General features: G+C 40.3%; 3 protein-coding genes across 3 annotated transcripts; all 3 read right to left on the bottom strand.

Moving 5' to 3' along the window:
* Positions 1-2,447: 2,447 nt before the first annotated feature.
* Positions 2,448-3,852, bottom strand: LOC117249554 (trace amine-associated receptor 9-like). The gene is made up of 2 exons (XM_033615282.2): positions 3,692-3,852; positions 2,448-3,267 (listed from the first exon to the last, which is right to left on the bottom strand). The coding sequence occupies exons 1-2, from the start codon at positions 3,850-3,852 to the stop codon at positions 2,448-2,450; spliced, it is 981 nt and encodes a 326-aa protein (XP_033471173.2).
* Positions 3,853-16,274: 12,422 nt separating this feature from the next.
* On the bottom strand, positions 16,275-17,680 carry LOC117249561 (trace amine-associated receptor 13c-like). The gene is made up of 2 exons (XM_033615293.2): positions 17,520-17,680; positions 16,275-17,094 (listed from the first exon to the last, which is right to left on the bottom strand). Exons 1-2 carry the CDS (start codon positions 17,678-17,680, stop codon positions 16,275-16,277), a joined length of 981 nt encoding a protein of 326 aa, XP_033471184.2.
* A 6,614-nt stretch (positions 17,681-24,294) lies between these two features.
* Positions 24,295-25,373, bottom strand: LOC117249577 (trace amine-associated receptor 8a-like). The gene is made up of 2 exons (XM_033615317.2): positions 25,173-25,373; positions 24,295-25,104 (listed from the first exon to the last, which is right to left on the bottom strand). The coding sequence occupies exons 1-2, from the start codon at positions 25,371-25,373 to the stop codon at positions 24,295-24,297; spliced, it is 1,011 nt and encodes a 336-aa protein (XP_033471208.2).
* Between the last annotated feature and the right edge of the window lie 2,321 nt (positions 25,374-27,694).

Below are 27,694 nucleotides of genomic sequence, written 5' to 3'. Positions count from 1 at the left end.
CCAGAAAGCTTTGTCACAATTGTATGGCTTTGTCATATTATATTTGACCAACTACGTGATCATCTGAATATTAATACTGAATAAGATAAATTTCAGTCTGGCTATTGGCCCAACCATAGCACTGAAACCACTTTATTAAAGGCAGCAAATAACCTGAGATTTTCAAATGATTCAAACAATGGAGCTGTCCCCTTTTTTTTAGATTTAAATTCTGCTTTTGATAGTATTGATCATAGCATTCTAATCAATCGACTTGAGAAATAGGTTGGTCTCTCAGGAGGCACAGTGCTGGACTAGTTTTGTTAATACCAGTCAGACATTTTATTTATTTTTTTGTTAGTTTTGGTGATTATGTGTCTCAGAAATTTGCTATTGAATACGGTGTTCCTCAAGGAAGCATTTTAGGTCCTATTCTTTTTCTTATTTAATGCACCCTCTTGGCAACATAATTTGTCACCATCATCTGAAGAACACTGCCACATTTCAGCCATTTTTAATGCAGATACATGCTTTCATCACAAGCCATTTAGATTATTGCAACTCTCTTTATGCAGCTGCAGCCAGAATTTTTACCAATATAAAATAAAACTCGATCACACAACAGCTCTCCTCGCATCAATGCACTGGCTACCTGTATCTTTTAGAAGTGATTTCTGAGTCCTTTTTACTTATCTAAGAAACCTTGCATAATCTAGCACTTTCATGCATCAGCAGCTGCCTTTCATTTTATGTCCCACCAAGAACCCTCAGATCTACCAGTGCTATTGTTTTATAACTTCCTAATGTTTCCCACAAGAAATCTGGTAAAGTTGCTTTCTCGCTCTCCTTCGATCTTAAAAAGGCAAACTCCCTTGAAATTTTAAAAAATACATAAAAGACCTACCTTCTGAATTTGGCCCTCAATTCGGGCTAATTTTACAGTCATCATTGTAAAAGTTTTGTTTTTTTGGAAACCAAATTGTTTTTGTTTTTTTTCTTATGTATTGCTATGGTTATATTTTCCACTTATTCTTCTTTTATTGTTACTGTTCATTTTCATCTGAAATTTCTTGCTAAGCACTTCGGGCTGTATCTCTATATGAAAAGTGCTACATAAATAAAGCTATTATTATTAATATTATCTTCAATTTCTGCAAATCCCATTCCTACTGTCAGTGGCATAAACCTACTGTTCATACAAGGGTTGTCAAAGTCACCTGTCCTCAGGCGTTCAGGCCCAGACAGGCAAGGAACTGGTCATTGCCATCCTCCGTGTGGAGGGGGGCCATACAGGAGTTAAAAGCATGCATGTGCTATGTACACTGCAAGTCAGAATCCATGGAAACACTGTGCTAATGTCCTACACACAACCTAGGCTGAGGCTAGGTGCCTCAAACACTCACACAAATATACAAAAAAAGGCTATCTTGCAGTAGCAGTCCTCTCTTGCCCACGACACCAAAAGTGCTAGGTACAGCACTGTTGACAAACCAAACTGACCTACTCTCAGCTTCTTTATTGCAAAAACATAGAGGTAGCAAATTTGGGTGATGATGTTGGGGTTTTGTACTGAGGCAGGTGACTTTGTAGGTATGACAACTTGACCTGCATATATGTGACATAGAAACACCCAGTGCTAAAGCATCACTGTCAGGAGGTCAGGAAGAATGTAATAATATATTCTGTATAGTCTCTTTATTAAACTGTTTTAGTACACAGCCTCTGTCAGGGCTTTTAGAGCAGATTTGTATGGCATACTGTCACCAAGTTATTTTATACAACAGAGTTATTTTATGACAGTGGAAATGTTGTTCATGAATTTGGGTTACTGAATTCAACAATCCTATATTTGCTAAAATAATCTGAACATGTATGAGCATTATCATGACTCATTTATTCTGAGTATGTGGATCAACCCACATGAAAAATGAATTGTTTTCCCTTCATGCTGTTGAAGTTGCCTGCCTGATTGTTAAACATGATCAATAAATCTGACTGATTATTTTAGTTATTACTTTGGCTTGCGATAGGATTTTTCATAGTAAAGAACTGATTTTGTGTCAAACATATACTCTAATATCAAATCCTGTTGTGTTCTTATTATGGTCACAGTGTATTTATGTAATTGTGCTTTTGTATAAACAAAACTAAAACAAAACAAGACAAAATGTAAAATCTATGCACAAATGTATCGTGGAAGAACTAGTGCAAATGTGGTTTCACAGGTTTACCCTTTAAATTTGTATTTGTGAATTAATGAGGGAAGATTAATACTAATAGTTCTGTAATTTGTACAGATTAGTGATTGGTAATGCAGATTTGAAGATACTGCTTTTCCATCCATTACTTTTTTCATATTCAGTTGTTTTCTCTGACTTTAGGTTGTGTACATTCAGTGTAGTGACAACTTAAATAATTTCCACTTCAGAGGGAGAAAATAGTTTTAGTCTCTCTGTCACAGTCTGCCTCTACATTATGTTAGCCTCAGAGGAGCTAGGCTTCAGTATCTGAAGTGATACAATGTGTTTAATAGCTTTCCTGAACCAGGGATAGAAAAAGACATATATCACAGGGTTTAGACAGGAATTAAAACAAATCAGCCAAATTTCAATTTTTCCAGATGATGCCCCAACCAAGTTGTTCTCAGCTGCAACAGTGAAACAATAATATGGACAGTTGCACACAATAAACACAACTACAACAATACCAAGAGTCCTGGCTGCTTTCATCTCAGATTTCTTAGCAGTTATTGGCTTTGAACGCTGAAGTGTATCAGCTGCAGTTTGGGAGCGCATGGCACGAGCCTGAGACACAGCCACCACAAACACTCTGATATACAAAACTATGATGACAAGAAAGGGGCTCAAAAAGGTCACAACTAGGTCAACAGCTCCTTCAATATAATTAACTACAATTACACACTCTCCATAACAGGAGTTATACCTGCCTGGCTGTTTCAACGAATCCCTCGGCATCCAACTGCTGTGAACAGCAGAAAATATCCAACACAGACAAATGCAGAGTTGAACTCTTTTCACAGTGACTTTGGTGGAGTAAAACATGGGGTCACAAATAGCAATGTAGCGGTCAACTGATATGAGAACCATGTTTCCTACTGATGCACTGACAGCAAAGAAACCTGAAAAGTAATACACAACACACATTATGTCACCCAGAGTCCAACAACCTCGATAGAGGAGGATTTCAGCTGGCATCTGCAAGAAACCCACAATGAAGTCTGCAACAGCCAGAGACAGGAGGATGAAGTTGGTGGTGGTGTGGAGCTGCCTGAAATGGGAAAACAACAACACTGAATACACTTGTTATATGTATGTGTAGAAATAAGTGTTATTAGCAGTTATGATAGCAGACTATGAATTGTCCTATAACAATAAGGCCTAAATATAACACAGTATTGTAGATGTAAACACATTTGCATATAACAAGTATGCAGTAATGAAAGGCCTAAACAAGAGAACATTACTCTTATGCACTACTTATGAACATGAGGAGAAGGTTAGTGGATGTGCAGCAGCCTGAAATGTGTGAAATCATCACTAATTGTTTCAGTAACACATCTCAACAGCACCATAATCGAAGTTATCATCAGCTTAAATGTGACATCATGCTGCAGAGCTCAAAGCCATTTCTTCATGTAACTGTAACCAAAGAATTAACACTTTGTAAGCCAAGCAAAAAAGTGTATCTCTGCCTGAAGTGGGAGATAGAGGTGATGACCAGCAGGTTAAGAACCACGGTGAGCATAGTGATGCAGGACAGCACACTGAGAGTGACTGTGGCCTCCAAGTGAGGGCGACTTGTCTTCCTGCAGGAGGTGTTGACTTGGGGAAAGCAGAGTTCAGCCTCCTCCATGGCCACTGACAAATGGCTTTGATCAGAAAGCTGCCAGAGCTCAGCAGGTCCTCCTGTCTCTCTGATGTGCAGCTGATTTATCTCTCTTCTCACCTCCCATATGCTAATTCCAGCTATTCAGTAGGTCAAAGGTGACTATGTCATACTCTGAGTCCCAGTACACTTCAACGTTGTCAAGCACAATGACCATTCTGCGTTGTGGGCCACATGATGCAATGATTTCAGAATCAGCTTTATTATTTGCCAATTACATGTGTACATACAAGGATTTTAACTCCGGTAGACTTGCTCTCAATGTACCAGAATTGACATGAATACTCAAAATTTAGCCAAGAGGTGGAGTACACAGTAATGTACAATATACAAAAAGTATACAAATATACATCAAATATAAAAAATATACAAGGATGCAAGTGCTGTTTTTCCTGCCACTCTGACTGTTAGGAGTTCATCAGCCTGGGGAGGGAAAGAAAGAAAGAAAGAAAGAAAGAAAGAAAGAAAGAAAGAAAGAAAGAAAGAAAGAAAGAAAGAAAGAAAGAAAGAAAGAAAGAAAGAAAGAAAGAAAGAAAGAAAGAAAGAAAGAAAGAAAGAAAGAAAGAAAGAAAGAAAGAAAGAAAGAAAGAAAGAAAGAAAGAAAGAAAGAAAGAAAGAAAGAAAGAAAGAAAGAAAGAAAGAAAGAAAGAAAGAAAGAAAGAAAGAAAGAAAGAAAGAAAGAAAGAAAGAAAGAAAGAAGTCTTTGTGATGGATAGTTTTGGCGAACAGTGCTCTGTAGCACCGGATGATGATGCTGCTGGAGGGAGGGAGTTTAAACAGAATGTGTCCGGGGTGTGAGGGGTCTACAGTGATGTTTCCTGCCCCTTTTCTGACCCTTGACCGGTACAGGTCCTGGCTGGAGGGAAGATCAATCCCAATAATCCTCTCTGCAGACCTGAATGTCCCTTTGAGCCTGTTCCTGTCCAGTTTGGTGGCAGATCCAAACCAGACGGTGATGGATGTGCAGAAAACAGACTGGATTATGGTTATGTAGAACATGATCAGCAGCTCTTGAGGCAGGTTGAGCTTCCTGAGCTGTCGCAGAAAGTACAGCCTCTGCTGGGCCTTTTTCCACACAGTATCTATGTGGGAGGTCCACTTCAGGTCCCAAGAGATTGTGGTGCCCAGAAACCTGAAGGTGTCTACAGTAGACACTGTGCTGTTGAAGATGGTGAGACGAGGCAGTGTCGGGGGGCTTCTCCTGAAGTCCACTGTCATCTCCACAGTCTTGAGCGGGTTCAGCTCCAGGTGGTTCTGACCGCACCAGAGGACCAGCTGCTCCACCTCCTGTCTGTATGCAGACTCCTCACAGTCCTGGATTAGACCGACGACCATAGTGTCGTCTGCAAACTTCAGGAGTTTCACAGAAGGGTCCCCTGAGGTGCAGTCGTTGGTGCCAGTCTTTCAAAGGATTTCATGACCACAGATGTCAGGGCGACGGGCCTGTAGTCATTTAATCCTGTGATGGAGGGTTTCTTGGGAACCAGGATGATGGTGAAGCGTTTAAAGCAGGAGGGTACTTCACACAGCTCCAGCGATCAGATCTAAGTGAAGATAGGGGCCAGCTGGTCAGAGCAGACTCTCAGGCAGGAGGGAAACACACCGTCAGGTCCCGGAGCCTTCCTGTTCTTCCGTCCCTGGAAGAGCTGTAACACATCCTCTTCACAGACCTTTATTGCAGCTTGGGGGTCAGTGGAGAGGGGGGAGGGAGAAGCTGGGGGTGCAGATAATCCCTTTGTGTGGACCTGTTCAGGTCGTCTGCTAGTTGGAGGTTTTCCACAGGGTGGGGAGATGGTCTCCTGTAGTTGGTGATGTCCTGTAGGCCTCTCCAAACTGACGCAGGGTCGTTGGCGGAGAAGTTGTTTTTTAGCTTCTTAGTGTAGCACCTCTTGGCTACCCTGATCTCTTTTGTCAGCTTGTTTCTGGCCTGCTTGTACAGGGCCCGATCCTTGCTCCTGTAGGCCTCCCCCTTGGCCTGGCACAGCCGCCTGAGTTTGGGTGTGAACCAGGGTTTGTTGTTGTTGTTATATGTGCATTCAAAGCAGGCCTGTAGCTCCAGCTTTGACTCCACAGTCCACTTCATTACAATCCTTACTACAGGCTTAGAAGTTTTTAATTTCTGCCTGTAAGTCAGGATGAGATGGAACAGACGGCGATCAGAGAGCCCCAAAGCTGCACGGGGGACAGAGCGATAAGCGTCCTTTAAAACTGTGTAGCAGTGGTCCAGTGTGTTAAAGTCCTTGGTGGGGCATTTTTTATGCTGTTTGTATCTGGGAAGTTCGTGAGAGAGGTTTGCTCTGTTAAAATCTCCTAGGATGATGAGCAGGGAGTCTGGATGTTTTTTCTCCACGTCTGTCACCTGGTCAGCCAGGTGGAATGTAAACACAGACCAGAACAAATGAGGAAAACTCCCGCAGTGAATAAAATGGTTTACAGTTAATGATGAGAGTCTCCAAGTGAGGCCTGCATGACTTCTTCAACACTGACTTCTAGGGGTGTCCCCAACTAAGAATTTTCATAGTCAAATCTGATTTGACAGATTTTTCCTTTAGCTGACTAATCGTTGAATCATGTTGTTTTCCCCCTCATTGATTAATGAGCTCATTTACGTCAGTTTGCGCTCTAGAGAAAATAGTTAAAACAAATTTAATTCTTCAGTTGGCATAATAAGATAATAATAATAATAATAATAAAAGTAAAAGGGTTATCATTTTATCTTTATCTTTATTGCTTTCACTTCATCAAGGTATGATGCTCTAGATGAGCGCAGACGTGCTGCCCAGCCGGGGACAGCCCTCCATTCCGAAACACCGCTGTTCCGAACCACCCCCACTCTGAAACCCCCCCACTCCAAAACTGATTTTCAAGTCCATATCGAGTTTCCTGCATCAAGCACTGCTGCCCGCTCTCCGGCCGCACTCACACAATTCTAAAATTTGTTGTACTACAAAAGCTTGAAATGAACGTTCAACTCATTGTTTTTTATTGAAAATATGTCACTGTCTTCATTTATTATGTATAATATCACTAGCAGCAAACACATTTAAAAGGAGACGCTTGTCAAGTCTTCTTACGTACTGTCCGTAGTGCTGAAATCCCCACTCCCGGCCGCACCCGGCCGCACTTGCACAACACGTGTTCACTGAGCCAGGTTTCAGTGAAACACAGGGTGGCAGATCTGCTTAAGTCAGAGTTTTTATGAGTTAGGAGCAGCAACTCGTCCATCTTATTTGCCAGAGAGCGGACATTCTCCAGGTGTAAAGACGGGAGTGGAGCACATAATCCCTGCTGCTGTAGCCTCACCAGTGCTCCCACGTGCTTGCCCCATCTCCGTCTGAATGACATCACTTTGAATCCTTGAAAGGTAAACCTTAGTAAGTGTCTGTAGTTTGGTGTAATAGGCATATGAAAACAGGCATCCTTGAGTTCTACTGATACAAACGAGCCCCCCTACGCCACTGACTGGAAAACATCTGCCATCCATAACATGGATGCCTACTAAGCACCTGTCCCTTACATTTGACCTGGAATGACTTAAAAGGGACAGAGGGTGTGTGGACATCCCTTTAACAGAGAGGACTGCACTAGCCAGACCTGCTGGTGTGCCAGTGCCATTGTTGATATCAACCTTCCAAACTTCCCGAAGATGAAAGCAAAAGCCTGAAGGGATGCATCACTGAGGGTCTGGGCGGAGGAGTCTGCAACCGATTTCTGCAGGGTCTGAGACCGAGCCAGGATAAGGTGAAAAAGGAATTTCCAGTATGTTATAACTCTCAACAAGGGGATCATCAGTCAGCCCAGACAGAGGATGGGGGCAGCAGGCATCAGGTCTGAGAACCTAAATTAGTGACAATAACAAAGAGGCAATGGCAGGTTCATCTGGGGCCATAGGGTCTAAGCCATAGCTACTTGCCTCCTGCATGGCATTATTGTAATGGGAGAACAATTTAGTGCCTGACCAACACCTCGAGAATGCGGGCGCCAGAATGCCTTTCTAACGTTACCAGAGGGAAACATTGGTGGCAGATGTGAGCGGCAGATTCAGTTCGCTACACAACATATCTCTTACCCGATTGATGTAATTCAAGCATCAGAAAGTGCGTTCCTATATTTTTGTGCTTTGAATGACCAGTGCCATGACGAGCATGGTTTGTTTAGCCAAGCGGCTAGGCTTTACTGCAGCGTCTGTCAGCTGACAGCTCTTGTCAATCAGCTGGAAAGAAGCAAACCATCTCAGCTGGATCCCACCGGTACTCCTGTACAGCTACAACGGTCACAACTCACTGGGACCCCCCAGCCGTTGGTGGGCAGAAATGTCCAAGGGGAGGAAAAACAAAGGTGAGACCAACTGTGAAGGCTCTACTATGGCCGCAGACGTAGAGACGGAGCTGGTTACTATGGACGCTGTCAGGAAACACGTCAACCAGGTGCTGGCACAGCAGAAGGCACATTACACAGAGATGCTGGATAGACAAGCGGACACATTTAATAAGTTTGTTCGCATACTCATGGACTTTACTAATGAGCGTCTGGACTCCATGAATAGAAACATTCAGGAGCTAAAAGACAGCATCCACTACACAGCAGGAAGTGGATGAGATGCAAGTCAAAATCTCCAAGGTTTTGTGTGATCATAACACCCTTGAAGGTGGAATGCGCACCATCTGTGACACTTTGTTAGCACTGGAAAATAAGGCTGACTACCTTGAAAATCAGTCAAGAAGGAATAATCTCATTTTTGACGGAATCAGGGAATGAGAGAGAAACCAGCTGATGCAGAGAGGAAAGTCCGCAGCCTGATCTCTGAGAAGTTAAAGCTGAACGCTGGAGCCATGGTCATCAAGAGAGCCCACCGCATGGGGAAGCGGGACCCCACAGGTGACCGTCAGAGGCCCATAGTGGCTAAGTTTTTAAATTTCAAAGACAGAGAGCTGATCTGGTCTAGGAAAAAAGAGCTGAAGAGAACTGCCCCAGGTGTCTACATGAACGAGGACTTCTCTGAGGCAGTGAGACAGAAAAGACGGGAGCTGCTGCCCAAACTGAGAGAAGCTTGGGACAGAGGGGACATTGCATACCTGAAATTTGACCGCTTAGTTGTCCACTAACCAAGGGTAAGGGGGGTTGGTCTCAACCGCAACACCAGTGCTGATCCCTCCCCTGTGGCCTCCACCCCAAAATGAAGGTACTGGACTAAGTGATAAATGTCAGTTTAAATTTTATTTTACTTATTTTATTTATTTCATTTTATTTTTTATTTTTTTGTTTTGTTTGATTTGTTTTGACATACATGTCTATTAAAATACCAAAAAAAGGTTTAAAATTTGCTCACTTAAACATCTGCAGTTTGAAAAACAAGGTCAATGAGTTAAGCTCAATATTGCATGACAATGATATCCACATAATGGCCATTTCAGAAACCCATTTGGATAACACAATAGAGGACTCAGTAATTTCTATACAAGGGTACAACTTATTTAGACTGGATAGGAATAGATTTGGAGGTGGCACAGCATTTTTTCTGAAAGAGCACATTCCAGCTAAAATCAGACATGATTTAAGCAGGAATGGTGGGGAGGCCTTATGGCTTCAAATTCACATTCCTTATTGCAAACCAATATTAATATGTTGTTGTTATAGGCCACCATGTTCGAATGCTGATCATTTAGATAATATATGTAATATGCTACAGAATGTAATTGACAAGAACTTTGAAGTCTTTTTTGTGGGAGATATGAATATCAACTGGTTTAATAGTAATTATGCATTGAGGAAAAAGCTGAGTGATGCGGCTGCTGTATGTAACCTGTCACAGATCGTAAATATGCCAACAAGAATTAATATTAACAGGCAAGGCTCACTCTCGTCAACTTGCATAGATCATCTCTTTACTAATAACCTGGAGGAATGTTCAAAAGCAGTGTCCGTACCTGTAGGATTCAGTCACCACAACATGATTGCACTAACTATAAAAACAAAGGTACCCAAAGCTGGACCAAAAGTAATACTAAGAAGAAGTTATAGAACATTCTCGGAAAAAAGTTTATAGATGAACTACAAAATGTGAACTGGCACACTGTTCTGGATTGTTTGCACCCAGAGGCCGCATTAGTCACTTTTATGAAATTATTTTCAGCTGTTTGTGATAAACATGCTCCCATTAGGAAGCTATCAGTTAGATCAGTTAAAGCGCCCTGGATTGACAATGAACTAAAAAGCCATATTAAAGAAAGAAACTTACTAAAAAAGTCTGCTATTGAAAATGGAAGCCCAGCGGAATGGCAAGCTTACCGTTTACTGAGGAACAAAATCACTAAAATGAACAAACAGAAGAAAAAACAATGTTATAGATCTAAATTTGCAGAGTGTAAGAATGATAGCAAAAAAATGTGGAGAATACTTAATGATGTTGTAGGTAAGTGTAAAGTAAATAATGCATCTACATTTATTGAATGTGATGGTGTATTTCTAACAAAACCAAAGGATATTGCAAATTATTTCAATGATTATTTCATTAAAAAAGTTGACACAATCAGATCTCATATGTGGCCTGGGCATGGTAAGCTTTCAGATTCCATTATAAAAAAAGAAATTATGTGGGGCAAGGAATGTAGCTTGAGTTTCAGTATGATCAATGAAGAGGAGCTTGAGAAACTTCTTTTATCAATTAAATGTGACAATCCCTGTGGCACTGATAATTTAGATGCCAGATTATTGTAGTTGTTGGCTAGAATAGTGGTGAGGCCAATTTTTCATATTTTCAATTTGTGTTTCGACGTATGTGTCTTTCCTCAGTTGTGGAAGGGTGCAAAGGTAACTCCACTGTCCAAAAGTAATAGAGAGCCTTTATCAGGACCAAACAGCAGACCAATTAGTATTTTGCCTGTCTTAAGCAAAATTATGGAGAAAATCCTTTTTAACCAAATTCAGAAATATTTCGAAGATAATAGCATTAATTCTGAGCACCAACATGCCTACAAAACTGGCTATTCGACCTGCTCAGCCTTAACATCTCTTACTGATGATTGGCTGAAAATTATTGATGAGAAATTGATTGTTGGTGCAGTACTGTTAGACTTTAGTGCAGCTTCTGACATCATAGATCATAAGCTATTACTCAGAAAGCTGTCAGCTTATAAATTCAATGATTCGGCTCTTAAATTATTAAAAAGTTACCTGTCTAACCGACAACAGTGTGTGATGTTTAATGGCACCCTCTCAAGCACTGCAACGCTGAATAGTGGGGTTCCACAGGGGAGTAGCCTTGGGCCGCTACTATACTCCATCTTTGTTAATGACATGCCATACGCATTAAAGCTTGCAGGTTCAGTGATTTATGCGGATGACATGACATTGCATGTCTCCACAGGAAACATTACATCTGTTAATAAGTTACTTCAACATGAATTGATGCTGGTTTCAGAGTGGGTTTTGGAGAATAAGCTAAAACTGAATGTCGTGGAAACTAAGTGTATGTTTATTGGCTCTAATCATGTACTGAGGTCTGAACCCAAACTGTGTCTTTCTATGCAAGGCATTGCTATAGAACAGGTTAAAGAAGCCAAACTATTGGGAGTAACAGTGGATGAAACTTTATCTTGGTCTAGTCATATTAATAATATAGTGTCCAAAATGAGTAGAAACATCTCGAACATTAGAAGGTGCACATATCTGCTGAATGAATCAACTGTCAAACTATTAATTAACTCTAGTTCTGTCTCATCTGAACTACTGCCCAACAGTTTGGTCCAGTGCCTCAGAGAAAGATCTTTTTAAACTCCAGCTTACTCAAAACAGAGCAGCACGCCTTGCTCTGCGGTGCTCTATCAGAGACAGTGTTATGAGTATGCATGCGAGACTCGCATGGATGCTGGTGGAGGAGAGACTGGCTTATAGTCTTATAATATTCTTGAGAAAGACTTATACCTCACATAAACCTGTTTCTTTGTTCTTACAACTTCAACCAATAATTGAAAAACATAGTTATTGCACTAGGCATGCCTCAGGTAACAACTTCACTTTGCCTTTACCTAGAACCAATGCACTTAAAAAGTCAGTTATGTATAGAGCTGTAGCTCACTGGAACAGTCTCCCCCCACACTTGATCACAATTGCTGGAATGTCGACTTTTAAAATGAAACTGAAGGAAGCTGTGTTTTGTCATGAAATTATGTTGAATAGTACTATGAAATTATGAAATTATGTTTAACTCTCTTATCATGTTAATACATCTGTGTTGAACGTCATATTACACTTCATATTACTTCATGTTGCTTCATGATACTCTTCTATAATCATGTGACTCTTCTATAATCATGTTATAACACTTCTAAAATCATATGACTCTTTTAAAATCATGTTAGAACTCTTCTATAATCATGTGACTCTTCTATAATCATGTTATAACTCTTCTATAATCATGTTAAATATTTACCTGCAGTGACTGTATGTTATTCCTTTTGATCATGTTAAAACATTTATATTGTATTACTTTATGTAAATTTCTATAATCATGTTAATATATTTAGGATGAATGATGTAATTCTTTGTGTAAATGCTATAATGTTGTAGTTGTCTTTGTTTGATCTAATGTGGACCCCAGGAAGAATAGTCTTCATTTCCATGAAGACTAATGGGGATCTAAATAAACAATAAACAATAAACCTCTGACGCAATGTAGGGCTTAAAAGGAAGGATTGAAAGGGCAACCAGCTGTAGCATGAATAAAGCATTTGATGGAGCTGCTGCAACAGCAGTGTCATCCAACCCCAGACATGCTAAAGCCATCCAAATTCTTCCCTTGATTGTGGCATGGCCAACTTCTGATCCATGTCATGACCCACCAAAGAAACCCTGAGAAAAAGCATGAGGTACAGGAAGCTGTGTCCCCATCCATGTCTCTGCATACTTCCATCTTTTTCTATAAACACACTGCTGAAGGCTGCAGTTAATAGCAAAACATCTATTTGGCACAGTGAGTTCATTGTGCCAGCATCACCTCCAGGAGCTGGCACCCTATTATCAGGCTGGAGACTGAGCAGGAACTTCTTAACCTGGGCAAACTCAGAAGAATGACTGCCAACCCAGAGAGCCAAATTGTCCACCTTCTTACTTTTTTAGGTGGACCGTGTAAGAGTGTGTTGCATCTCTTCCATATTGTTGGGTCCATAGCCATCCTTGCAGGCAGCAGTGCAGAATCCTCTTGAATCTGATCCACCCCTCTGGTTGTACATTGAGTCATTACAGTCTATGATGTGCATGTGTCAGAGTTTTGTTTGTCGGCCAGAAAGCTTTGTCACAATTGTATGGCTTTGTCATATTATATTTGACCAACTACGTGATCATCTGAATATTAATACTGAATAAGATAAATTTCAGTCTGGCTAGTGGCCCAACCATAGCACTGAAACCACTTTATTAAAGGCAGCAAATAACCTGAGATTTTCAAATGATTCAAACAATGGAGCTGTCCTCTTTTTGTTAGATTTAAATTCTGCTTTTGATAGTATTGATCATAGCATTCTAATCAATCGACTTGAGAAATAGGTTGGTCTCTCAGGAGGCACAGTGCTGGACTAGTTTTGTTAATACCAGTCAGACATTTTATTTAGTTTTTTGTTAGTTTTGGTGATTATGTGTCTCAGAAATTTGCTATTGAATACAGTGTTCCTCAAGGAAGCATTTTAGGTCCTATTCTTTTTTCTTATTTAATGCCCCCATCTTGGCAACATAATTTGTCACCATCATCTGAAGAACACTGCCACATTTCAGCCATTTTTAATTCACAACGATGCTGAAATGCAGATACATGCTTACATCACAAGCCATGTAGATTATTGCAACTCTCTTTTTACTGATCTCCCTAAAAAGTATTTGAGAAAATTACAGTTAATTCAGAATGCTGCAGCCAGAATTTTTACCAATATAAAACAAAACTCGATCACACACAGGGGCGAAAATCCTGGGGGGGACAGGGGGGACATGACTCCCCCTTCAGAAAAGATAATAATTTGAGACACAATTAATAATTTTTGAACAATGCAGTAGTATTTATTGACAGCACAATGTAAGCGGTGCTCATTATAATCGCGCAATAATGTGCTATTTAAATCTTAAAAGATTTAGTCGTCCCCCCCCCCCCCCCTTCCATTCCTAGTAGTGGTATATCCCACACTCTTTCCAACGGGCGGGGCTGCTTGGCAGCAGCAGCGTGTGGCTGGACCCGCTGCCCACATCGTGCATCTCAGGGTGGGTAAGATGTTCACTCACACAGACACAGTTTAACTTACACAAGTTACAACACATCCCATTTACTGTTACAACAAGCCCCAGGCCCAGGCTGATAATATAGACTGACTGCAACATTTCTCCTGCATTGTTCAAAAGCCTACTCAATTACGAGTCCTGCTAAGCTAAAAGCTAATGATTAAGTTCAGAGTTTAGTGATAGTCAGAGAGGACAGGAGAGAAAGAAGAGGGAGAGGACCGGACAAGAGCAGTCAGTGGTGGAGCGGCTCGTAGCTAATGGGTACCTGTCTGTAGGCTCTCCACCTGTCAGTGAGACAAACATGAAAGACGTGCAGTCTAACCGCCGAGGAGCGGTCGTTACGCGCGATTATTATACACGTTTGTGATGGAGCATAACTAAGGGGTACCTGTCTGTAGGCTCTCCACCTGTCAGTAAGAAACATGAAAGACGTGCAGACGAGGAGCGGTCATTACGCGCGACTATTACGCACAGCTGTGAGGTGCACAGCGGCAGATCTCACAGCACACTGTTTATAAACCAGTTTACCAGTTTAATTGCAGGAAATGTTTAGTTGTTAAGTCATTTCTCATAAGTATAGATATTCACTCTGCCTGTTGGAGAGATAGAGAGAAGATTAAAGTGTCAAATTGCAGTAAAAGATGCTATATAAAAGACAGGCTACAATTTTTTTTTCCTTGTCCCCCCCTGGAATTATTCTCTAAAATTTTACTGTTTATTGTCCCCCCCAACTATGAAATGGGATTTTCGCCCCTGATCACACAACAGCTGTCCTTGCATCAATGCACTGGCTACCTGTATCTTTTAGAAGTGATTTCTGAGTCCTTTTTACTTAGATTGTGCAAGGTTTCTTAGATAACACTTTCATGCATCAGCAACTGCCTTTTATTTTATATCCCAACAAGAACCCTCAGATCTACCAGTGCCATTGTTTTATAACTTCCTAAAGTTTTCCACAAGAAATCTGGTAAGGTTATACAAGAGTTAAAGGCATGCATGTGCTATAAACACTGAAAGTCAGAATGGAAACACTGTGCTAATGTCCTACACACAACCTAGGCTGAGGCTAGGTGCCTCAAACACTCACAAATACACAAAAAGGGCTATCTTACAGTAGCAGTCCTCTCTTGCCCACAGCACCAAAAGTGCAAGGTACGGCACTGTTGACAAGCCAAATTGACTTACTCTCAGCTTCTTTATTGCAACAACAGAGGTAGCAAATTTGGGTGATGGCGTTGGGGTTTTGTACTGAGGCAGGTGACTTTGTGGGTATAACAACTTGACCTGCATATATGTGACATAGAAACACCCAGTGCAATATATTCTGTAAAGTCTCTTTATTAAACTGTTTTAGTACACAGCCTTTGTCAGGGTTTTTAGAGCAGATTTGTATGGCATATTGTCACCAAGTTATTTTATACAACAAACAGTTATTTTATGACAGTGGAAATGTTGTTCATGAATTTGGGTTACTGAATTCAACAATCTTATATTAGCTAAAATAATCTGAACATGTATGAGCATTATCATGACTCATTTATTCTGAGTATGTGGATCAACCCACATGAAAAATGAACTGTTTTCCCTTCATGCTGTTGAAGTTGCCTGCCTGGTTGTTGAACATGATCAATAAATCTGACTGATTATTTTAGTTATTACTTTGGCTTGCGATAGGATTGATGCTAGTGATGTTTCATAGTAAAGAACTGATTTTGTGTCAAACATATACTCTAATATCAAACCCTGTTGTGTTCCTATTATGGTCACAGTGTATTTATGTAACTGTGCATTTGTATAAACAAAACTAAAACAAAACAAGACAAAATGTAAAATCTATGCACAAATGTATCGTGGAAGAACTAGTGCAAATGTGGTTTCACAGGTTTACCCTTTTAAATTTGTATTTGTGAATTAATGAAGGAAGATTAATATTATAATTCTGTAATTTGTACAGATTAATGATTAGTAATGCAGATTTGAAGATACTGCTTATTCCATCCATTACTTTTTTAATATTCAGTTGTTTTCTCTGACTTTAGGTTGTGTACATTCAGTGTAGTGACAACTTAAATAATTTCCACATCAGAGGGAGAGAATAGTTTTAGTCTCTCTGTCACAGTCTGTCTCTACACTATGTTAGCCTCAGAGGAGCTAGGCTTCAGTATCTGAAGTGATACAATGTGTTTAATAGCTTTCCTGAACCAGGGATAGAAAAAGACATATATCACAGGGTTGAGACAAGAATTAAAACACATCAGCCAAAGTTCAATTTTTCCAGATGGCGCCCCAACCAAGTTGTTCTCAGCTGCAACAGTGAAACAATAATATGGACAGTTGCACACAATAAACACAACTACAACAATACCAAGAGTTCTGGCTGCTTTCATCTCAGATTTCTTAGCAGTTACTGTATTTGAACGCTGAAGTGTATCAGCTGCAGTTTGGGAGCGCATGGCACGAGCCTGAGACACAGCCACCACAAACACTCTGATATACAAAATTATGATGACAAGAAAGGGGCCCAAAAAGGTCACAACAAGGTCAACAGCTCCATCAATATAATTAACTACAATTACACACTCTCCATAACAGGAGTTATACCTGCCTGGCTGTTTCAATAAATCCCTCGGCATCCAACTGCTGTGAACAGCAGAAAATATCCAACACAGACAAATGCAGAGTTGAACTCTTTTCACAGTGACTTTGATGGAGTAAAACATGGGGTCACAAATAGCAATGTAGCGGTCAGCTGATATGAGAACCATGTTTCCTACTGATGCACTGACAGCAAAGAAAGCTGAAAAGTAATACACAACACACATTATGTCACCCAGAATCCAACAACCTCTGTAGACGATGATTTCAGCTGGCATTAGCACCAAACCGACAATGAAGTCAGCAACAGCCAGAGACAGGAGGACGAAGTTGGTGGTGGTGTGAAGCTGCCTGAAACGGGAAAACAACAACACTGAATACACTTGTTATATGTATGTGTTGAAATAAGAGTTATTAGCAGTTATGATACGAGGACTATGAATTGTCCTATAACAATAAGGCCTAAATATAACACAGTAGTGTAGATGTAAACACATTTGCAAATAACCAGTATGCAGTAATGAAAGGCCTAAACAAGAGAACATTACTCTTATGCACTACTTATGAACATGAGGAGAAGGTTAGTGGATGTGCAGCAGCCTGAAATGTGTGAAATCATCACTAATTGTTTCAGTAACACATCTCAACAGCACCATAATCAATGTTATCATCAGCTTAAATGTGACATCATGCTGCAGAACTCAAAGCCATTTCTTCATGCAACTGTAATCAAAGAATAAACACTTTGTAAGCCAAGCAAAAAAGTGTATCTCTGCCTGAAGTGGGAGATAGAGGTGATGACCAGCAGGTTAAGAACCATAGTGAGCATAGTGATACAGGACAGCACACTGAGAGTGACTGTGGCCTCCAAGTGAGGGCGACTTGTCTTCCTGCAGGAGGTGTTGACTTGGGGAAAGCAGAGTTCAGCCTCCTCCATGGCCACTGACAGGGCTTTGATTAGAAAGCTGCCAGAGCTCAGCAGGTCCTCCTGTTTCTCTGATGTGCAGCTAATTTTATCTCTTTTCTCACCTCCCATATGCTAATTCCATCTATTCAGTAGGTCAAAGGTGACTATGTCATACTCTGAGTCTGGCTCCCAGTACACCTGAATGTTGTCATGCACAGTGACCATTGTGCGTTGTGGGCCACATGATGCAATGATTTGCTGATGTGTCAAAAACCTGAGCGTGAGTTGCCACACAACCTTGTATTCAAAACTATCAAAAAATAAAAACAGTGATACATAACACATGGTCAGGTTTCAACCAATTAAGTGAAATCACCAGCTTTTTATGTCCCAACAGCCAATGTTTGTCTAGCTATCTTATCTTCAGATGTCCCCACAGTACATGAATGCACCCCAGCACAACTAGAGCTGTTAATACGCATAGTGAGTCATCAGTCAATTGTTTAAAACACATAGAATAAAGCAGACAACACACACCAGTGTGCTCAGAGCTTTTTGTAATTTATTTCAAATAGTTTTATTTAGTGATAGAATTCATTTTTTTTCAGCTTGTTCTCAATCAAGCTCATCATGTTGCCTCTGCTTTGTCAGTGATTTGGGTGTTAAATACTGACTAGTCCATACCCATTGAGTGCACAGCTGCCCATGTACAGTTTCACATGGTGTGTGTTTGGGATACAGGTCATAGGAAATTGCAGATTAAATAGTCAAGTGAAGCCATTTAGAAGAGCAATGTATTCAGACAGAGTCTTTGTGAATTTGATAGTGCGATTGCTTTATTGAAAGTACAGTAGTACCATTGGCATTAGTGGGATAGTTAGTGGGCTAAAACTGTACATTAGTAGTTGAGGTAGCACGTTGATAGTTATAGTTGATAGTTAGGCAGATAGTTAAAGTGTTTATATGTTGTATTGACTTAAAAGTGGGGCGCACTGGTAATTCACATGGGAAAGGTGTGGCTAGCTCTTGTTGCAGCAGTGGGGGTTGGAATCCGGCCTTTGTTCTTTGCTGCATGTCTTTCTTGCTCTCTCTCCCATCCTTCCTGTCATGTTTCACTGTCCTGTCAAATATAAGCTTGAGGCATCCTGTTCTACATATCTACCAAATTTAGTAAAAATCCATATGGCGATTAGGCCTAGATAAGAAATGAGCTCTCTAGCGCCCCCATTTTGTTTGATGGGGTCAATAATGGAGGGGTCCCCTCAGATTATGTGTGGTCATATGCCTACAAAGTTGCGTGGTGATGGGTGAAACCCTTGAGATGTTATACACCTTTATGTGATGAGCCACGCCCTCCGCAATATTCATTGCCTTATAGAAGCTCAGTTTTAGTAAGTTTTCCAACTTTTGCCAAGAGGGAACTTTAGATATTGGTCCCTAGATTATGTTCACCCAGTTTCATGCAGATTGCTCAGACTTCCTTGGAAGAGATCCATTTGAAGTGTTTTTCAAAAAATTCAAAATGGCGGAAAATCTATATAAGCGGAAGTTATGGGTTCTTGAGGCAAATGTGTTCCTCGTGAGGAGAGGCATCTCTGTGCAAAGTTTCATGTCTCTACGACTGTTGCAGCCACAGCCTAGCCTGAAGTTTTTTCCTCGTGTTTCCCCTACCCTTGTGTCCCCTGTGCTCCTCTGTCTGTTTCTCTGTGTCTGTGTCTGTGTGGTGGGCGTGGCGCTCCTCTGCTTCCGGCTCCCTGGTCACTGCTGATCTGACACACCTGTTCCAAGCCAGTCACCTGCAAACCATCAGCATATCATGCGGTAGTACGCTTCAGGCCAAATCTGTAGTGTTCTAAAGCTTTGCTTCTCTGTGACTTTTCAGTGCTTAACTTAATTTACTCCTCTGCTGCAGATCCATCACCTGCTCATCCAGCTGCCAGCCACTTACCTGCATGTCCGCCTCTCCACATCACTGCTGCCTTCATCTACTATGGATCTCCTTGCCCTTGCCATCAGCCCTCCATCCAATACCCCCCCCCCCCCCTACAATAAAAGACCTTATATCAACAACACCCCTCTCCGTGTCCTGCACTTGGATCTCCACCATTGTTTGTAACAACGACATACGGGGCATGAGGTATGTCCATTCAAAATTTGCAATTCCAATCAGTTGCTATAGTGCTCCCCTTTGGCCAATTGATGCAATAGTGCTTCATTTGCATCCTCCCATGACCCTCTACCACTGTGCCAAATTTCACATGGATTGACCAAGTCAGTGAGGGGAAAAATGTGGAACAGACACACAGACAGACACACGCACACCCACAGATAGAGTTTTTGTCATTATATAGTAAGATAAGATGCACAAAGACACTTTCTCAGCAGTATAATATGCTGCAGGTGGTGGCAGTTGTTGACGCAGTGGTCACCAACCGAAATTGTCAAATACTGGTACTATATCAGTGGATGTCTGCACAAGATACTGCTGCACAAAGGCACCTTTTATGGAGCTATGAAACACACTTCCCAGTGGCCGTTTGTAACGCCGTCAGTAAAAGAATAGTATAAGGAAGTGGAATGCCCCCCAAGGATGGATTGGAGGGGAGTTGGACGGATCCAACTGATGCCAGACTTTCACCAAGGGGCCTGCTGTGTGCTCTGCATGTAAATGTTGTTTACTATGTGGTAAATGACATTTCTGTTGCACTTGACAAGAAACAACACTGTGCATCTCTTTTCATTGATTTGTCGAAAGTGTTTGACACAGTTGACCACGATATTTTAAAACTTAGACTCTTGCAATCAGGACTCTTGGAGCAAGCAGTTACTTGGTTCACCATCTATCTCAGTAATAGGACTCAGTGCATTAAATATGATGGCCTGTGTTCTGATATTGTTACTGTCCACGAGAGGATGCCGCAGGGTTTTGTATTAGGTCCCCTTTTATTCATTATTTATATCAATGATTTGGGTATAAATGTGACAAATGCTAATTTGCATTTCTATGCTGATGACACAATTATTTACTGCTGTGGATCAACTCTTGTTCAGGCTATTGAATCCCTGCAGAAAGCCTTTGTTGCTGTCCAGCACTCATTACTTCAGCTGAAACTTGTTCTCAACGCAGACAAGACTAAGCTTATCCTGTTCTCTAATTCTAGGAAGAGGCCACAAATTATCCCCTCAGTGACCACTCTTGAGGAAAATGAAATAGAGGTGGTTCACGAGTATAAATGCCTGGGTGTTTTGATCGATGCCTCCCTCACTTTCAAGCCACATATAGAGAAACTAATGAAGAAGCTGAGGATAAAACTGGGTTTTTACTTTCGAAATAAGCTATGTTTTTCTTTTAATGCGACTTGTTGTTGCTGCTACCTTTTTACCAGTGTTGGATTATGGTGATGTTTTATATATGAATGCGTCTGCTAAATGTCTTCATATGGTTGACACTGTCTATCACGCTTCTCTGAGGTTCATTACGAATTGTAAACCATTGACACACCACTGTGAGTTATACTCTCGGGTTGGATGGGCTGCTCTGGCCACCCGAAGGCTCAGTCATTGGTATACTTTTATATATAAGGCATTACTTGGTCTACTGCCTTCCTACATTTGTTCCTTAATTGCACAGAGAAGTGCTGGTCCTTACTCCTTTCGTTCACAAGACTACTTGTTGCTTTCTGTTCCATATGCCCGCACTGAATTGGGCAAAAAGGCTTTTGTCTACTCTGCACCTTCAGCATGGAATATGTTGCAAAATGACTGGAAACTAACAGGGTTAATTTCTTTGAGCGCCTTTAAATCCAAACTAAGAATATTTGAGGCCAACTCCACTACATGTATTTGTTTTTCATAATCTGCTTGTAAATGCGATCCTATTTGTTTGTGTTTTATCTGTGTAATTTGTAATTGTGCTTCGTACTTGCTGCTGCCTTTCTTGGCCAGGTCTCCCTTGAAAAAGAGGTTGTTAATCTCAATGGGATCTTCCTGGTTAAATAAAGGTTAATAAATAAAGTATTTTTATAAACCTCATCATATGCTTTTGTTGCACAAGGAAATAAATGTAAATTATAGATGCTGCGCAGCAATGGTCAGAGCCGGGCAATTTTAGGCAAAATTAGGCAATTCTGAGCAACAAGCAGAGTGTAGGAAGATGAGAAAAAGGTGGCATTCTAAGCATAAGAGACTATGCTCTATCTCACTGAGCTAATTAGCAAGAGACAACTCTGCGGTATATATGTGTTTAAAACTTCTTCTAGCTCATTATAAGAATTCTGCAGTTGCAGTGATTAGTCAATAAATCAATAAGTCAAACACATAATTAACCCACAACTATTTCATGATGGATTGATTGTTTCAGGCATAAGTGTTGGAGTTACCTTCGCAGATATGAGGATATCCTCATCAAATCTTGCTTTATCATGGTGTTGGACCTTTAGTCAGACAAAGTGAGATGTTTGTGGATGCCAGATTGGAACTGGGGAAAGGTAATATGAATTTTACATAATTTTATAGACAAACATTTGATATAGAAAATAACTGGAATGCTAATCAATAATGAAATGATTCATAGCAGAGATGGGCCTATTTGTAAAATTGTAAATGCACCATTACAGCTTACATGATGTCTGAACATAGGACTTTCACATTAGAATGTCCATTCTGCCTTAGCTGAGGCTTGAACTCACAACTTCTAAGACTGATGTCCATCTTCTATCTCACTGAGCTAATTGGCAAGTGACAGTTCATGTGTGTCTTCACAAATTGACTAAGCCAAGCATCAGGGTGCCAGACAGTAGCCATCCATGCCATGGAAAAGCAAATTTCAAAGTGAAAGTTCCAAAGCTGTAGCACATATGGTTGATTTGTTATGAATTTTCAAAGGTTTGAAATTTAGAGGCTGCTGTAGCGCCACCATCAGGACTATTGTCTTGTGTTTCCAGTTGAGGACATCTGGCATGGGACTGGACCTTCATGAAAAGTTTGGGTAAATTTCTCATATGGAAATGTTGCATGAGCTGAGGCTTGAACTCACAATCTTCAACACCAAGAACCATCCTCTATCTCACTGAGCTAATTGGCAAACAGAAATGTCACATGTAGCTTCACAAATTGATTGAGCCAGTCACCTGTGTGCAAGACAGCAGCTGTTAGTGTGTAAAGGCAGATTTCAAATGGCTGTCAAAAATTCAGTTATTAAGACAAAAATCCTAAAATACACATATTGCATCTAGACAGCATGGAGATGTTGGTAATTTGTTTTTAACAATGATTTATTGGCTCCATAAGTGAAAAACTGATGTTTAGAAATGTCATTTTTGCATTGACTCCAATTGTTCACATTAGAGCAAAATTCAAAATGCTGTCAAAAATTCAGTTTTAGAGATAAAATTCTGAAATTTGCCACACATCATCTACCATGACTCTAGAATTTTGTCATTTTTTCATGAACATTGAAAAAGTATTTAGCAAGAATTTGCATGTATATGTTTACAATATCGTTTACAGTCAAACATTTTGATGCACTCTAGGCTCAATTTTTGATAAATCAAAAAAGTTTAAGTTTATTCAGTTTAAGTTTAAGTTTATTCATTTTATTAAAACCTGAGAAACAAAGTTTTTGTAGGACAGCCTAAAGATGCTCTGTAGCAAGTTTGGTGTCAATTGAGCAAAAATTGTGGGAGGAGATAGGTTTAATAAGCTTTACAGTTTTTGAAAAAAAAAAAATCTTCATAATTTTAATAGGTTTAAATGTATGCATTTTGGTGAAAGTCGCAAATCTGTAGCACATGTGATTGATTTGTTGTGAATTTTCAAAATTTTGAACTTTAGAGGCTTGCTGTAGCGCCACCATCAGCACTATTGGCCTGTTTTTGCAGCTGAGGCAATCTGGCATGGGACTGGACCTTTGTGCAAAGTTTGGTGATTTAGACATACGTAGACAGTTTTCTACGACAGTGGAAATATTGTTCATGAATTTGGGTTACTGAATTCAACAATCTTTTATTAGTTAAAATAATCTGAACATGTATGAGCATTATCATGGCTCATTTATTCTGAGTATGTGAACCAACCCACATGAAAAATGAACTGTTTTCTCTTCATGCTGTTGAAGTTACCTGCCTGGTTGTTAAACATGATCAATAAATTTGACTGATTATTTGAGTGAGTAATTTGTACAAAACACCACAAGCTTCAATCCTATCATTAACGTAGAGAAATCTCCAACTAAAGCATTGTTTGCTATTGTTTTTATTTCAGTTTGTTTTTATTAAGACTAACTTTCACATGATGTCCAACATAATATGTTACTTAGCAAGTGATTTTGTGTCACACTCTTACATCAAACACTGCTGTGTCATTTTTATGGTCACAATGACCTTTGTATTTGTGTGTTTGTGAAAACAAAATTGTATTTAAAACATGCACAAATATGTTGTGGTACAAATGCTGTTTCAAAAGTATCCCTCATAAACTAATACTTGTCAATTTATGAGAGAAGACTAGTGCTGTAATTCTATAATGTGTTAAGATTAGGGATTGATAACAATGATTTAATTGATTCTGCTTATAGATCCAGTTCTTTTTCTCCTTTGATATTCAGTCCTTTTGAATAGTTTTAGTCTTTCTGTCACAGTCTGTCTCTACACTATGTTAGCCTCAGAGGAGCCAGGCTTTAGTATCCAAAATGTAACAATGTGTTTAATAGCTTTCCTGAACCAGGGGTAGAAAAAGGCATAGATCACAGGGTTTAGACAGGAATTAAAATACATCAGCCAAATTTGAATTACTGCAGTTGACACCCCTACCAAGTTGTTCTCAGCTGCAACACTTAAACAATAATAAGGAGAGAAGCACACAAGAAACACAACTACAACAATACCAAGAGTTCTGGCTGCTTTCATCTCAGATTTCTTGGCAGTTATTTTCTTTGAACGTTGTGCTTTGACCGCTGTAATGTAGGAGTGCATGGCACGAGCCTGAGTCACAGCCACCACAAACACTCTCATATACAAAACTATGATGACAAGAATGGGAGCAAAAAAGGTCACAACAAGGTCAACAGCTCCTTCAATATAATTAACTACAATTACACACTCTCCATAACAGGAGTTATACCTGCCTGGCTGTTTCAAGAAATCCCTCAGCATCCAACTGCTGTGAACAGCAGACAATAACAAACAGAGACAAATGCAGAGTCGAACTCTTTTCACAGTGACTTTGATGGAGTAAAACATGGGGTCACAAATAGCAATGTAGCGGTCAGCTGATAAGAGCACCATGTTTCCTACTGATGCACTGACAGAGAGGAAACCTAAAAAGTAATTTACATTACATAATGAGTCACCTAGATCCCAACAACCTCGATAGAGGAGGATTTCACCTGGCATCTGCAGGAAACCCACAATGAAGTCCGCAACAGCCAGAGAGAGGAGGAAGAGGAGGTTGGTCAACTTAAATGTGACATCATGCTGCAGAACTCAAAGCCATTTCTTCATGTAACTGTAACCAAAGAATAAACACTTTGTAAGCCAAGCAGAAAAGTGTATCTCTGCCTGAAGTGGGAGATAGAGATGATGACCAGCAGGTTAAGAACCACGGTGAGCATAGTGATGAAAGACAGCACACTGTAACTGTGTGTGGCCTCCCAGTGAGGACGATTTGTCTTCCTGCAGGAGGTGTTGACTTGTGGAAAGCAGAGTTCAGCCTCCTCCATGGCCATCAACAAAAGGCTTTGATCAGAAAGCTGCCAGAGCTCAGTAACTATCAATTAACAGATGTACAGTACCAGGCAAAAGTGATGCAGCGCTGCCTTAGCAAAGTCATGAGGCAAGGATGTAGGTTTTATTTCAACACTGGGGGACAACATATTAAACATGGAGTTTAAGGTCCTTCCCCAGGAAGTATTATGCGTTAAACACTCTTTTTTTCCTGCATTGTGACATCTCACACCACTAGGCCTTGAGACCCATAAGCATGAAGAATTACATCCACAATCCAATTAGTAAGTCCGTTTTGATTGAGGTTGATTCATAGAACCTTCATAGCAAATTAAATTTGTAAGACTGATGTAAAATGGCTGTGGCCTCCACGTATGCTTTGAGTTCCAAAACCACGCACAGTAGCTCTGGTGTTGCTTTGGCTTTGGCGTTCTGCACCAAGAGCCTCGGACTGAAACAGCTTCTCAGAAAGATCTGAATCTGGATGTTGACTCTCCAGTTTGCTCTCTTTGTACTTATCAAAGCCATGCATTAAAGCTCATTATAAACTATTCTGCCTGTCTTCAGTGCTGCTTTTGGGTCCAACACTCACCCATTACACAGATCAAATCTCTTGGAGGAGTTTGTTAAAGTATAGTTTCTATAGACAGACTCTACATTCAGTGAATGTAGAGTCTGTAGGCAAACCCTGGAGATCTTGCCTCCGGCAGAAGAGTGGAAGAGCCCTGGTTTCCGGTTGTAGGCTGTTTGTAGTCCTTGTGATACTGACCAATCACGTTTGAGCCGGGTGCAGTTGTTGCCAGGATAAACGGTCCGTGCGGTGAACTGACGAGGCGGAACATAATTGGCATTACCGCAAACTCTGAATCCATCGCAATGGTTCAGTATATTTACTTATATATAAATGGATGTCGGAAACGGAAATTCGCCTCCTCCGCCCAAATCAAACCGGAATGCCAAAAAATTGGGGGTCTGCCCCCAGAGGCTGTATCGTCAGGCGCCGAATACAGCCGATGGGTTTCGAGAATGGTTAAAGTATGACACCTTGTAATGGCCAGAAATTTCATGCTTTAGCATGTAAAACATCTTTTTGCCTCTGTTGCCAACCAAAGCTAAACATGAGTTACATTATAGCTGTTACAAGCCTAAAGTTAATCTCCCTCATCACTATTAATAGATCTGCAAGAAAAAGAGCAAACAATCCCCTTATGATCACTGAAATATGTCGGCAACACCACCCATTCTACATCATAATGTACTGATTTAACGTACACGTGATCAATTATTTTACCTTCATTTCTGTAGTGGGTTGTTTCACAACCAGACTATACCCTTTTTATAATGTCATTATTGAAATCTCCCATGACAGTCACATCTGTCTGCCCACTCTAAGTCTTCAATTGTCTGTGCTCTATCTTCCTGTTTTAAAATACAATAAAGAACCTTTTTCCAACAAGTACTAGTGGAAGAAAACAAACAAAATCATGTAGGGACACCAAGCTGACGAAGACAAGCTAATAGGTTTGGCTTTGCACCCTGCCAAAAAGAGGGTGTTCTTCTAATGGGTTTAGGAAAGATCCCTCATTCTTCAGCAGATCATCACTTCCCTTTTTGCATGTACAACGCCCTTTTCATTTTCATAGTGCTATGGATACATTCCACACAACCTGTTCAATCTCAGACATGTACTGAGCAAAAGGGATATACTCTACATTGATTGAATTAATTGATTGATTGATTGATTGATTGATTGATTTTGTGCAAACCTGCCACCAGCATGCAGAATCCTATTATTGAAATAATGCAACAATATCAATCAATATGGTCTACTATCATGGTATGTATAACACCCCTGTGGAAACAACACTGGAGAGCATTTGGCTTTGTTTGTATGATCAGAAAGCAATTTAACAGGATTATTCCCTTCAGCTGGTGCCACATTCTATACATTATCAAAATAATATCCAGTGATTCCTGACCAATCTCAGCAGATACACATATCCTGGAACATACAATATTGCTGTCTATCATGCAAAAGCTCATCTTCAGCTACATGTATAGATGCTTCACCACTTTCTACATTAGTATCATCCTGATTTCCTAAAACCTCATCTTGTTCACTCCAAAATTAATTTAGCCAAGCTTCATTAAACTCTGCATCTTTATAATACTTATTTGTCTACTTTAAATATTGCAATGCTTGTCTTATGTGCATAGTGTCAACAAACTTAAAAATATAATACACTTTATAAGTTAGCTTAAGCTTCAGATTTACACACAGGACGCCAATGTGTGCAACAGCCCATTTATCACTGCTTTAAGC

Source organism: Epinephelus lanceolatus, chromosome 14 (genome assembly GCF_041903045.1).
Source record: "Epinephelus lanceolatus isolate andai-2023 chromosome 14, ASM4190304v1, whole genome shotgun sequence".
In the NCBI taxonomy this organism is placed as follows: Eukaryota; Metazoa; Chordata; class Actinopteri; order Perciformes; family Serranidae; genus Epinephelus; species Epinephelus lanceolatus.
This window is presented reverse-complemented; position numbering and strand designations above follow the sequence as displayed.

Bases quoted from the DNA above. Each gene is read 5' to 3' on its own strand.
- LOC117249561 (XM_033615293.2), bottom strand. From the start codon at position 17,680: ATGGAGGAGGCTGAACTCTGCTTTCCCCAAGTCAACACCTCCTGCAGG. The intron at 17,095-17,519 runs GCAGAGATACAC...TTCCCGTTTCAG, and splicing joins ACCTCTATCTCCCACTTCAG to GCAGCTTCACACCACCACCA.
- LOC117249577 (XM_033615317.2), bottom strand. From the start codon at position 25,373: ATGGCCATGGAGGAGGCTGAACTCTGCTTTCCACAAGTCAACACCTCC. The intron at 25,105-25,172 runs GTTTATTCTTTG...GTCACATTTAAG, and splicing joins TTCTGCTTGGCTTACAAAGT to TTGACCAACCTCCTCTTCCT.
- LOC117249554 (XM_033615282.2), bottom strand. From the start codon at position 3,852: ATGGAGGAGGCTGAACTCTGCTTTCCCCAAGTCAACACCTCCTGCAGG. The intron at 3,268-3,691 runs GCAGAGATACAC...TTCCCATTTCAG, and splicing joins ACCTCTATCTCCCACTTCAG to GCAGCTCCACACCACCACCA.